This window comes from Chanos chanos, chromosome 8 (assembly GCF_902362185.1).
Source record: "Chanos chanos chromosome 8, fChaCha1.1, whole genome shotgun sequence".
NCBI classification, from domain to species: domain Eukaryota; kingdom Metazoa; phylum Chordata; class Actinopteri; order Gonorynchiformes; family Chanidae; genus Chanos; species Chanos chanos.
In genome coordinates this window covers 13,789,164-13,802,521 of record NC_044502.1, presented here as the reverse complement: position 1 = coordinate 13,802,521, position 13,358 = coordinate 13,789,164, and the positions used below count along the sequence as shown (strand labels likewise).

Below are 13,358 nucleotides of genomic sequence, written 5' to 3'. Positions count from 1 at the left end.
GGAGGGCAGATCCTAAAGAAAGTGGCTCAGCGTGCCTTGAAACTGCCCTCCACAGGTGAGGGACTCAACTTCTACCACTTTGAGGGAATCCACAATCCCACAGCCTTCAAGAGACTGTACCGCAGCCGCATGAACGAGTTGGAAGTGGACGCGGAAACCAAAGAAAGACTGTTGGCCGAGGCTAACTTAGCCTTCAAATTCAACCTGGATGTAAGGAGGTCTGGGGTCTGGTACTCCTTTTTTACTCCTCTTTCAAGTTTAGTTAAGGTCCAAAGGCAACAAAGGGCCTGTTTTGGTAGAGCTGCAATACCATAATTATTCATTCATTATTAGGCTTGATTCTATTATTAGTGATGTTATCATGTATTATGCACTCACTGAAGATTCATGCTTGTCATATGAATGATAAATTTGACCCTTTTTACAGGGGCAAATGAAAGCTGACGTTAGGGGAATACATCATTTTGTTTACCAAAAAAAACCCAACATCCAAGTTTACAAAAATGCATAAATCTACTGGGAAACTTGTAATCTGTTGTTCAGTTAGATCACCATCTTTTTTCTCTTCCTCTGCATCTTTCATTTGTTCTCTCAGGTATTTGCTGAGCTCCAAGAGATTGGTAAAACCATTAAAGAAGAAGTCCAGGACATAGGTTTTCCAGCACATGGGGACATGGGTGGAGATATTAACAAGTGTCCCTATTACGCAGCCAAAATGGGTAAGAAAAAGACAAAGTACAGAGAACTAAAACAGTTCAGGAAAGCACTTCTCATAATGGTCTTCTCAGTGTTGCATATTTTACTAAAGGAAGCTTTAGTTGTTCAGTACGTCTTTGAATGTCTTGTATTTGGTGTTTGTAATTTGTTTGTTGTTGTTTTTTTGCTTACATTTTACTTCCTGTTTTGCAGCGGCTGGTGGAAACGCAACCTACGCCTGCCAGTTGGCCAAGATGCTCCTCCGACACCCGACCGTCCAGGTGGTCCTGGCCACATGGGTTGCTGCCGTTGCCGGATTGGCTGCTTGGTACCTCATGTGAACAGCATGGATAGATTCAACCAATAGGAAATGGAGGCTGTGAAGTCTTCAAAAATGAATTTTTCCCTCAACATTTTTTCTCATTTAGTCTTTTTTTCTCTTCTAACAAAAAACAAGTTTTTTTTTGTGTGTGTGTGTTTTTTTTTCTTTCCAAATCACCACATTAGCTGCTGAAGATGTTTTCAAGCATTTGTCCATCCTCACAATACATTTTTTTCCAAATCACCACATTAGCTGCTGAAGATGTTTAAGCGTCTGTCCGTCCTCACAGTACACATTCGTGTCAAACCCTCGTTGTTTCACTTACTGTGTGAATATCACAGTGATGTGACAGTCTTTTATGGACACATTTGGACAGTAGATTATTTATGACTTTCCGGTTTTGGTCGGTCATTTCCATGGTTTTCAGGCTAATGCACTGGAAAACATCACAGTAGTGTGTAGGATTGTCTGTTCTACCGTGGCTTGACCACTGTGCACGTTCTTGTCTCTTGATGTCGAAGTGTTTTGAATGTAGAGAAAACAATGGCATTGCCATTGCATTGTTTTCCACAAATCCAATCACTGCTGTTGAGGGAAGTCTACAATAGATCTCTCTCTCTACATAAAAGAAACTGTGTTGCAGTCCTGCAACGATATGATTCCATCCATCTTATCATTTTTATCTGATGGGGGTGCAGGAGTTTGGTTGAAGTACCTTTGTGTACCAAGGTCTGGTCAACCCCCCTCCCCCTCCCATGGCCAGAGGTGTGACACGCTCGGGGGACAGAGTAAGATGCACATAGACAGCTCCTGTTTATTTGAAATGTGATGTCTGAGTGCATTTCAGCCTCGTGTTTGGTCATGTTATGTTTCAGGATTAGTCATTTTAACAGTACAGTCATAAGCTTCTGGTTTGCTTTATAAATAGTTTTGTGGACTATTAAGTAAATGTGTGATATGAGGGGAAAATGTAAATTGTGTCTTCCCTCCAAACAGATAATCTCTCAAATACTAGTCAATCTCTGGCATTTTTGTTTTCTCTTTTAAATGTAGTTGTAAAATCTTAATTTTCTTTCCTTGGAAAGCTGTAAGGTGCATTCCACTCTATTGCCTAATAATGAATTCAGCGCACCAGTAGAGTTAGATAAATAATAAATTAACTCTAAATGTTCGTTTCCTGTGTCGCATTTTTTTATAATAATTATACAAATCAGTAACAGCTCCTGTCAAGTGAATATGTTTTGTATGACCTTTATTCCTGAGAACGTTGGCAGGTTATTTTCATTTGAAACTGACATCTCCTTTTTTTATATCGCGCCTGTTTTTCATGCGTTAAATGGTTTATAGCTGACTGAACTGGGTGTTTGGTGTCTGGAAGAAAAAAAAACAATAATTTCAGCAAAACAATTTCAGGGTGCCTGTGATGGACTGGTGACCTGTCCAGGGTGTTTCCCCCTCCTTTCGCCCACTGAGTGCTGGGATAGGATCCAGCACACCCCCGCAACCCTACTTAGGTTGAGCGGCTTAGAAGATGAATGAATGAATGAATGAATGAATGAATGGATTTCAGTATGTCACGTCCTGGTTCTCTCTATCCCCCTCTGCTGGTCATTTTTATGTTAGCTTTGTGTTACTTCCTAGACTCCTTTGCTTCCTATTGTTTGTTTAATCATTAGTGTCACCTGAGTTTGTTAATCAAGTCCTGTTTTGTACTTTATAAATACCCCTGGTTTTGCCCTGGTTTAGTTGTGTGGAGTTGTAGTGTCAGCATGTCATTTATACCTGAACGCTGAATCCTAACTTGTAAGTTCCAATGAGTCTTTTGTTTCATCCTTTTTATTTCTAATAAAACTGAGAAACATGCACCCAGCACTTCCTTCAAACTGTGAAAGAGTAAAACAACAGAGAGCATGATTTGCTATTCCATGGTGGTAACACAGACTTCTACTCATACATTCCTTTTTCTGATACATTCAAGGTTATAAGATGAAAAAGGAGTTAATTGTCTCAAGAGTGTCATTTTTGTAATGATCTGATCTGAAACTGTCACAGTGCATATTGTTGATCTAATAGTACAACAGTGTGAACCTGGGTTAATTTTTGAACTTAACCAAAAACAAGCACTGGTTTGATGTGGTTTTCTCAGTGGCACACTGCATCCCCGCCCCCTCCACACAGGGGCTTAAAAGCCCAATCTAGAGCCACCTGAAACAGGTACTAAACTGTGTCATTTGGTCAAGCATCCCAAGTGCTCTGTGGAACGTCATCTCTCTTCTCTATACAGTAAGTGTCATTTAGTAGTAACTGTTGCCATAATGACACAATGTAAGATAAACTAATTGCTGATATGACAGAGATGTGATCTTGGTATATTAAACTGGAGGTGAATCCTGATATATTTAGGAGGATATGCAGATACTTTGGATTTTGCAGTAACAAGTAACACCTTGATCTTATTTGGCAGAAACTGTCCACACACAACTCAGATATTTATTTTTTTAATATGATCATTAGTGTGATCTGAAGAAACTGTGACCTCACTGAAGATGAAAACGAAGTTAATAAAATAAAACACCCAAACAGCAGTAAAATAAAACACCAAAATACTGCACATACTCTTATGTCAGAAAGTAGTACCAGTCCACAAGGTACACGTATAGTCGTGCAAATAATTTTGAGATGTAAAATAAAGAAATCAACATTTTAGCAAAGCAATAACCACATAATGGTATACAGTGAACCCTCTGTGAAAGAACTGAACTAGCAAACTGCCTGTCATTCCAGAAGATGCTAAACTCTGCCCTCACCTGGAGGAGTGTTCTCTCCCTGCGTGTCAGCAGTCGTCTCTCTGCCCAGGGTCAGTCTGCACACGAATGCACCGCATATTCAGCATATACTATGTATTATATACAATATATTTTGACGATATACAAAATACATCCAATTTAAATATTTAAATATATCCGTTCCTGTTAACTGCTCTCACACTACACTAAAATCACATAAATGTCATAGAAAATAATGAGGGAAAAAAGTGAATAATGTTGTATGGAGCTGTCAGAATGAACAGAATGAAGTGTGTTTAATATGCTGATGAGTCCTTGAGGTTATGAAAGTTATAATGTAGAGGCCAAAGTCATACTGTTGTGTTACGCATAACTTGTGTCGTCCAGTTTATACTGGTTCTCTGTTCCTGTTTTGCTAAGGCACCTCTTTGAAGGGGGGAGTGCCAAACAAGGTACATGTCTGGTTAGTAACGGAGCATACAGTAGTGTGTACCCATAATTGCTCTGCTTTTGTCTGGCTTTTTTTTTTGTTTGTGACGCTAGTTGAAATTGATCATTTACCCTACAAGTGTTTTTTTTTTTCCCCCCTCCCAAATTATCTGTTTTGGTCTGTCATCCTACAGTTTAAATATGGAATTACGAAAACATTTCGTTCACTGTTTTCAAGTTAAATATATTTTTACATTAAATTTTTTTTTTGATATAGACAGCATTTGTAAAATAACAGCTTTTAATTAAATGAAAAAAAAATTACATTGTGCTTTCATTCCCTAAAGGTACCAGACAGATCAGTCAAGTACCACTCAAAAACCTGAATGAAGATTTTGAATGTGAAGGCCCATGTATGAGGACCGAAGTCCCTGGACCAAAATCCAAGGTAGTTCTTCAAGACGTCTTTTAAAAAAAACATTAAAACTATAACTGCAGTTACGTAGCCAGTGTTAACGTTTACCAGGATGTGTAAATATTAAACAACAACAATGATGTTGCCAAAATGCTAATTTTTGACTGAATACAACTTATTTACGGATGTCCTCTGGAAGTGTTTAGAGAACAAAATTGGTTGATAAGTGCTTTATTAGCAGTTACTGTAACACACATCTTCATATCCTTTTCTCCCTCCTCACATGACAGGCATTACAGAAACAGCTGGGAGAAATGCAGGCAAGTAGCAAGGAATTTTTTTTTTTTGGTCATAAGAGTTTTGTTTTTTTTTAAATACACGTTACATCTGAATTGTTCTGTTTACCCTTACACACTTAAAGATTGTCTTGCCAAGGAAAAATGGAATACTTTTCAGTTGGTGTATCAATTTCTGCTCATACAACATATATTCATAAACATTTATCCTGCAGTACAGTTAGTTCTGTGAGCCACCGACACACTCTCTAGTCCCCACTACAGTCAGAGCAACAATCTCCACAAAGAACATCACCGGTGACAGATCTGATTTTACGTCATAATACTCTGTTCATAAACAATGACAGTATCTTTGTCGGTGCACTAATAGTAATCTCGTTTACCCCCCGTGACAGAGCGTCATGTCTGTGAATTTCTTCTGCGATTATGAAAAGAGCAGAGGGAACTATCTAGTGGATGTGGATGGGAATCGTATGCTTGATGTCTACACTCAGATTGCATCCATACCGATTGGTAAGACTACAGAGACTACAGATCCCAACAAGTCGCTCTAATTGGCGAGCGCTGTTAACACTGTAGGGAACCTCTAAGCTCTTCAGTCAGTCTGCAGGAGATCTATAAAAGCCTGATTGAGAAATTAAGAACACTCCTATTCTTCTCCAACTTATGAACTGGTTTTTTTTTTTGATGAGCAGAACTTGCAAAAATTTAAGCTGAAAGAACTGATCGATTTTTGAAATGCTGACACTGTCCCCATCCTTTTGGTATCTTTGTGTTAGGATATAACCATCCAGCGCTCATTAAAGTTATGATGAATCCCCAAAACATGGTAAGAAGGGAACAATTCAGGACTGCAGTCCAACAGTAATATGTTTGCATCTACTAATTTGTTTTAATTAAAAAAAAAAAAAAAATTAAGTTATATATATGAATTTTATATAAACCTTTCATTGCTACAACTTATCTGATGTGTCCTTCAGAGCACTTTAGTGAACCGATCTGCTCTTGGAATGTTACCACCAAAGGAATTTACCGGAAAACTGGGGGAAGGCTTACTGTCGGTGAGATAGCCTCTTTGTTTTCAGCATATCGTTAGATAGAGTAATATGACAACCTTATTTTCCCCCTGAACATCACCTTAATAAGTATTATTTAAAATAGGATAAATATAATCAACAAAATGAATATATTTTTTTGTAGATATACACTAGTTTAAGGTGTGTGTATCAGAAAAACAATCTGTAAGCAAATCATCTGATGGCTCCCTGCATTTTCTTTTTTTTTTTACCATTACAAGTGAGTGTTAATTTTTTTTTAAAGTCCTGAAACACTTCCCAAATCTGTAAACAAATAATATGGAAGGTTACAACACAGATGTGACATCATTTCCTGTCCTCAGGTGGCTCCAAAGGGCCTCAGTCGAGTGCAGACCATGGCGTGTGGCTCCTGCTCAAATGAAAATGCTTATAAATCAATTTTCATCTGGTACAGAGTGAGTTCACTTCACAGAAAAACAATACAGAGGAAAAAATACAAAATACACATAGTTAAATACATAATATATAATACATAATATATAAATATATACAGTATTGTTTAATATACATCAGTAAAAGGACCACTTCCCTGAAATATACATCGAAGTTAGTGGCATATTGTATTGATGAAAGTTTTCACTGTTTACAAGACAGCCGTTGAAATTTTTGTTTGTTTTTGTTTTATTTTTTAATCTTTTGGGAAATGTGATTAAAATCTCGTTGCATGTTCATTGCATTAACAACAGACAAAACAGCGTGGACATAGCGACCCAACACCAGAGGAAAGTACCACTAGCGTTATCAATCAGGTAAGTCACAGTACAGTGTATTTGCATGTGATATCGCGGCATTCAGATATCGCAAGCAGTCAGCGACGTTGCCACGACTACCATCATCACTCATCAGTTTGGGACTCTTTTCCAAGGCACCAGGTTGTCCTGATTTAAGCATCCTTTCCTTCATGGGTGGTTTCCATGGCAGAACGCTGGGTAAGTGAAACTAAGTGACTGATCCATCCGCTGATTAGCCTAATTATAATCATCTTCTGGCTCTTGCCTAATCACTTGAAATAATTGGGACTCATTCTTTCCTATTATGTTGTTAAGTCAGCCCTAGCACTAAATGCAAACATTTTACTCGTCTAATATTTCATATTGAAATCAGCTAATGATAGTGGCCAACTTTAGGTTGCCTGGCGACCACACACACAAAGGCCATTCAGAAACTCGATGTGCCCTCTTTTGACTGGCCCATTGCACCGTTCCCCAGACTGCGCTATCCCCTGGAGCAGTATGAACGAGAGAACGCACAGGAGGAGAGTCGCTGCCTGGAGGAGGTTTGTCTGTCTCATTAACTCACCTCATTAATACAATCAGGTCAGCCAAACCATGGCATGTTAAACCATGGGTGACTGAGGAATAATTATGAGAAGTACTGAGCTGAACAACTATAAGATAACATTTAAAGAAACAGCAGAGAGTGTGAGTGGACGAGCTACGTCGTGGAGAAATTTCTTTTCATAACATGTCTATAACGCAAATTTGCCAATTTGACACTGGGAGTGTCAATATGAGCTCACTTTCACCTTCAGCTGTGCACTCCATAGTGTTATTTTAACACTGCCAAATTACCTGTGTCACGTTACCTACTCTTACTTTCCATTCACCCTTTAAACTGTGTGTTGAGTAACAGTGTATGTGTCTTGATTTAGGTGGAGGACCTTATTACTAAGTGGGCTCTGAAAGGTAAACCAGTGGCAGGGATTGTTATTGAGCCAATCCAGGCTGAGGGAGGAGACAACCACGCTTCTCCCGAATTCTTTCGGAAGCTAAGAGGAATAACAAAGAAGGTAGGAATCCACACTATTCATTCAGTTACTATAGCAACTGATCAGAACGGAGTTAACTAATCAGTCTGTTGTTTTGAGGTTCTGCAGTTAAGTATTTCAGTGTTTTGCTGCTGTTGAGTAATGCTTGACTTGACTGACATTTGTGGTAAGCAATTTCTCCTCAGAGTTTAATGTCACACTTTGAACTGTTGCTAGCATGGGTGTGCCTTCTTGGTGGATGAAGTGCAGACGGGAGGCGGGGCCACCGGAAAGTTCTGGGCCCATGAGCACTGGGGACTTGGTGACCCTGCGGACATAGTCTCCTTCAGCAAGAAGATGCTGACCGGAGGATTCTACTACAAAGACAGCTTCCAACCAGACAAGGTTTCCAGTTCTGTCACACGACACTCATTGGTGTCACATGAAAAAATGAAATGCTACACTTTCATTTCCTTATGTGTCAGCTACCCTAGATCATTATCTTTTTTTTTTTTTTTTTGTAAAGGCTTATTAGGTCAAGTCATGACCTAATAACTAGAGCATTGGACAAAATACAAAACTTTGATTTCTTCACTATGACAAACTGAAAATGTTTGTTAGGAAATAATTTTATCATTCATGTTTGTCTTCCAAAAAAGCCAATGCGAATCTTTAACACATGGATGGGGGATCACACCAGAAACGTCTTGTTGTCAGAGGTGCTGAGGGTCATAAAGACAGAGAACCTTCTAGAAGAAGTGAAACAGTCTGGCAAGGTTATGCTCCAGGGCCTGTATGAGCTCCAGGTGAACAACACCGTTTCCGTTAGATATTTAGATATATCCGTTAGATAATTTTAGATATATTTGAACAGAACAGAGAGTGTGTGTCAGAGTTTTCTGTTCAAACGGGAGTTTCATGAGCTCCTTTCTGTTTCCAGGAGAAATATCCTCACCTCCTCAGTAAAGCCAGAGGCCTGGGAACATTCTGTGCCATTGACGTGAAAGATGAAGACACACGAAACAAACTCATCATAAAAGCCAGAAACAAGGGTAAGCATTGAGAAAAGATTTGATTTATGACACACTGCACTCCGCAGGTCCACTGACTGGGGTTTTGCTGTCTCTTGCTGTGAAAGGTGTGGTCTTAGGAGGCTGCGGTGATCGCTCTATTCGGTTCCGCCCCGCTTTGGTGTTCAAGAGGCATCACACTCATCTTTTCCTGAACATATTCAACGAAGCTCTTGCTGAATTCAAGTAAATCAATCTTGATATAGAAGGAATTCTCCTGGTTGGTCACTGAAAGGCAAAGGACTAAAGATATCCTGGTTTTGTTTCTTTCCTGTCTCTGATTAAATACTTATATGACTCCAAACACTAAGCACCGATCAGCAGCAGATTCACTGGCATTTTACTCTGTTGTCAGATATGTATTATGGCAACATAAAACTTGAGCAGAATATTAGCTCCAGCACTACACAAATAAACAAATACATTTACAGAACTCAGCCTGTTTCTCAACAGACAATTCCAAGTTTTCACTCTCAGTAAACACTCTGATTGTACTCAGAAATACAGTATATTAGTTCATAATAAATACAAACATTTTGAGGCAATAAACATTACTGTGGTTGTTGATGTTGTATTTTTGTCTTTTTATTAACAAATTATAACTTAATAGAATAAACTTCTTGAGGTCAAAGCGACATTGTCCTCTGCAGTGAGCATCATAGCATTAAGATAAAGTTCCAAAGACTTTCTCAAATGCCTTCTTATCCACCACACGTCCCAGACGTGTAGAAAAGTACATTGTGTCCGGAGTACTGTACCGTTTCAAACGGAGAATCACCTCGCCTTTAGAATCGCCAGTATCTGCCACAGTCATTACGTCAGACACGGGAAGACAAATGTCGCGTCGGTGACCCCAGAACGTGAGATGCGACACTTTCAGCGTGGTCTCTGTGGAGTCCAGGTACATCATTCCGACGACGCGTCTCACATAGTGACTAATGGAGTACAACATAATGGCTGCAAATGCTGCAATACCTGTCGAGTAATACAGAAGGGACACTGACGCTTGCCCTTGGAGATAGAAGTAATATACAGTGGGAAGAAGGACTATCGTTATTCCAGTTTGCATCAGTTTGAGCCTAGAGAGCGCTCGCAAGCCTTTAATGGCAGGAAAAGCGTAGATCAATGAGTATTTATGTGAGGACAGATCAGCATAACGTAAAAGAGTTTGATGGTGTGGCTGCGCGGGTAATGGCTCCATATGTCTAACAAGTGACACTGCTCTAGTACTAAAAAGGTGCGAGTTTCCCTGTTGGTAACTTCTGCAGATCAACTGGCTCCTGCTTCGAACTGCATAGTGGCTCCGAACTCCTCCCGCGACCACGCGTAAGGCCGCGTTCATCAAACACGTTGACTTGTGCTTCATTAAAGAAAACACACAGAGAAACATTGTCGACAGATTATAATACGGCCACGATTTACTCAAACAAGTTGCTAAAACGGCATGCTGTTTAACCTTCCATTAACAAACCCATGTCACGTCCTGAGAACGGCCATTTAATGGCTAACGCTTGTAAAATGTACACAGTAGAGTTTATCTAGAGTAGCCTATATATAAACTCAAACAACATTGCTATAAACAAACGCAGGTTTCACCAAAATAGTGTGATATTGAGCAGTTTCTTAAAAACTCACCATCACTGATGAGTCCCTTTCGTGAGGGGCTGTGCAATCCTATGATGTGATTTCGGCAACAGTGACGTTTTCCAGTGACAGTTTCCGTGATAACCATCGAACGAGAACAAGAATTTCAAAATAAAAGACGGAAGACCTTTCAGAAAACATATTCCCCAGAGTACGTAATCTTTCCTTTATAAACTCTTCAGGGAACCTGAACTCGTTACTGTTTCAAAAAGACTACAGGGAACAAAGGCGCGGCTCAATCATAATACCGTCTCCAATACCCTTACAGTAGCCTATGTTAAAAATGTTGAAAAGCCTTAGAACATGGTAATTATACGTTACACAAATGTAAAGATTTTCTTTTCACAAGAGATGAAACCTGAAGTGAGCCTGAAACCCCGAGTTTGAAGAGATGAAATGGTGTGTCCGTTAGCAAAACGCGTTGTGGTATACACATAAAAAGTGCCACAAACCTTGAATGCAGGGCTAAGGGTAGCCGACAAATAGGTCTTGGTCAGATAAACTGATGTGAACATTTGATGTCTACAAAAGAGTTCATGCAGCTTGAAAAATACAATTTACCCTAAGGAAGCCATGCTGGGATGTAACTGTCTCAAACCTAATATGTGGTAGTTAATAAAAAAAAAACTTCTCTTAATGGCAAAAAAAAATCTCTTAATGACAAGGTCAAGATGACTTGTACCCGTTCACATTATTATTATTATTATTATTATTATTATTATTATTATTATTTCAATGTAATTTGCAAAATCTCTGGTCATCATGGATTATCGTTTGCGCCAACAGAAAAAAATATGAACCAGGCGAGGTCTGAGGTGTCTTCATATGTCACAGTGACAACTTAATAGCTTTGTATGTTAGTATCTTGCAGTCTGCCTGAGAAGAATGACAATCACAGATCACTATCTTTAAAGACTCTCATCTCTCACCATTACCACTCTATATCTCGTGTTAGGGCTTGTTATCTCAGAATGACAAGTTTGTGACTCCAAATTCCAAAAGTATGATGTTAATGATCAGCAAATTTTGTAAATTCCGTTAGTTGCTGTAGCAGTATGGTAATTTCCAACGGTCATGTGCCATCTAGAGAACAAGCATGGTAGCTCGCAACATTATTTAGAGGCTTAGAGGCAAACGTTACACCGATGTGTTTGTTGTTCAGCCACCACACAGTTGGTCTTAAAGACAAACTTACTGATATGAGCACTGCTTGGCAATCAAATGAATCAATATCTGATACCACCTAGAAGTCCCTTGTATATTAACTCTTTTATACTGTGAGCAAATCATATACTGTATATACTGTATAAACGGTATAGAATCTGTTTTACCTTGGACACATTCTACACTGTATCTATTCTACGTGCTGGCCAGAAAAGGGTGGGTTCCCCCGTTGAGTCTTAATTCCTCTCAAGGTTTGTTCCTCCTACTCACTTCATCAGGGAGATTTTCCTTGCCACTGTCACCATGGGCTTACTCACTGGGGGTTTAGGCACTGATCACTGTGAAGCTGCTCCGAGACAATTTTTGATCGTAAAAAGCGCTATACAAATATTTTATAAACACACATATATATATACACACATATATATATATATATGTGTGTGTGTGTGTGTGTGTACATATATATATATATATATATATATATATATATATATATGCGCACACACACACATATACATATAATTACATGGTAATTGAGAGGTACAGCATCGTTCTTCTGAAATAGTAAGTCAGAATTGTTAGATATTGAGTTGTAACTTTAAGGCATTCAATGGTACTTCGAAATATTTATTCGACTTTGTGTGATAGTGCAAAATATTGATATGTGATATTGACATATTAAGTCATATTTGCGGCTATACTGTGACGAAATTCCTAGATACAAAGCTAGAATTCTGAAATATTAAGTAGAATCGTGAAACAATAAAAGTTTCACCATATTATAATACACTCAGTTATTACGACCGCAAAAAACCAAAAAAACAAACAGACGCTCTCCCCCAGTTTTTTCTCTGCTGGCGGAAACGGGCTTCCGTGGTTCATGCAAGATTACAACCAGAACAAGGAAGGAGCATTTGAGGGGTATGGTAGCTCTCCCCAGAGCATGAGAAACCCCATATACTCTTCACTAATAATAAATTAATAATCCTTTATGAGGCACACCTAGACTTGGGCATGTGCCAGTGTCATCGCATTGTCACATTCAACCACAGCAGCTTGGTTATCATCCATCATTCATAGTCCCTTATAATCTCTCTTTTCATTTTACACTGTTGATTTTCAGCTGTATGTCTATGCACCAAACATCTCAATAGTGCTGATAAAATAATTCACCACTGGGGTGACGTCAATTTCATATCTCACTGCGCAAATGTCATAAAAGTAGCAAAATCAGGGCAAATTTTGACAAAAGCCTATCTTTCCATTCAACCACCATCACTGAAACATCGTGATATAACCAGAACACCTTTTGGGGGCTGTTATGAATATAGAGAACGGAGCAAATGAGAGGCACTTCATGACCATTTGTAAGAAAAGGTGAAGAATTAAAATACACAGTGAACGTGGGGGTGGGCGGGGGCAGCTTATGTTCAGTGACCTTTAAAACACATAATTACAGCCCTGGCCCCTTCTAGAGCTTTCCCCACTGAATCAATAACACGGCCCATTCTAAAGCTTCTCCCAGTTAATTAATGACACCACCTATTCAAATGTCCGTTACAGTTTGTTTCATTGACACAGGAATTTTATGACCATTCTGCTGCATGATTCCTGGCAGATTATTCGAGGTAATAATATTCAGCTTTATTGCACCAGCATACACTTATTATAGCTTAATGTGCCTATGGAACG

At 39.0% G+C, this 13,358-nt stretch overlaps 3 protein-coding genes across 3 annotated transcripts in view; 2 read left to right on the top strand and 1 right to left on the bottom strand.

Annotated features, from left to right (window-relative positions):
• Nucleotides 1-2,045, top strand: part of hmox2a (heme oxygenase 2a) — a 4,442-nt gene extending 2,397 nt beyond the window's left edge. Inside the window, exons 4-6 of the mRNA XM_030781522.1 lie at nucleotides 1-210; nucleotides 596-719; nucleotides 910-2,045. The exon at nucleotides 1-210 is cut by the window's left edge and continues 282 nt beyond it. Of these exons, the coding sequence (XP_030637382.1) occupies nucleotides 1-210; nucleotides 596-719; nucleotides 910-1,037 (462 nt within the window). The 3' untranslated portion in view covers nucleotides 1,038-2,045. The remainder of the gene's footprint in view (nucleotides 211-595; nucleotides 720-909) is intronic.
• Nucleotides 2,046-3,805: 1,760 nt separating this feature from the next.
• LOC115818199 (4-aminobutyrate aminotransferase, mitochondrial-like) lies at nucleotides 3,806-9,048 on the top strand. Its single transcript, XM_030781514.1, has 15 exons — nucleotides 3,806-3,875; nucleotides 4,581-4,681; nucleotides 4,939-4,968; nucleotides 5,340-5,457; nucleotides 5,724-5,773; nucleotides 5,925-6,005; nucleotides 6,344-6,436; nucleotides 6,728-6,790; nucleotides 6,907-6,970; nucleotides 7,169-7,317; nucleotides 7,693-7,830; nucleotides 8,026-8,193; nucleotides 8,448-8,594; nucleotides 8,729-8,840; nucleotides 8,927-9,048. Exons 1-15 carry the CDS (start codon nucleotides 3,806-3,808, stop codon nucleotides 9,046-9,048), a joined length of 1,506 nt encoding a protein of 501 aa, XP_030637374.1.
• Nucleotides 9,049-9,498: 450 nt separating this feature from the next.
• Nucleotides 9,499-10,530, bottom strand: tmem186 (transmembrane protein 186). The gene is made up of 2 exons (XM_030781527.1): nucleotides 10,494-10,530; nucleotides 9,499-10,218 (listed from the first exon to the last, which is right to left on the bottom strand). Exons 1-2 carry the CDS (start codon nucleotides 10,494-10,496, stop codon nucleotides 9,523-9,525), a joined length of 699 nt encoding a protein of 232 aa, XP_030637387.1. The 5' UTR covers nucleotides 10,497-10,530; the 3' UTR covers nucleotides 9,499-9,522.
• Nucleotides 10,531-13,358: the final 2,828 nt, after the last annotated feature.

Excerpts from the sequence above, each read along its gene's own strand:
- LOC115818199 (XM_030781514.1), top strand. The coding sequence starts at position 3,806 with ATGCTAAACTCTGCCCTCACCTGGAGGAGTGTTCTCTCCCTGCGTGTC. Across the intron at positions 4,969-5,339 it reads AACAGCTGGGAGAAATGCAG|AGCGTCATGTCTGTGAATTT; the intron begins GCAAGTAGCAAG and ends CCCCCGTGACAG. Across the intron at positions 5,774-5,924 it reads TGATGAATCCCCAAAACATG|AGCACTTTAGTGAACCGATC; the intron begins GTAAGAAGGGAA and ends TGTGTCCTTCAG.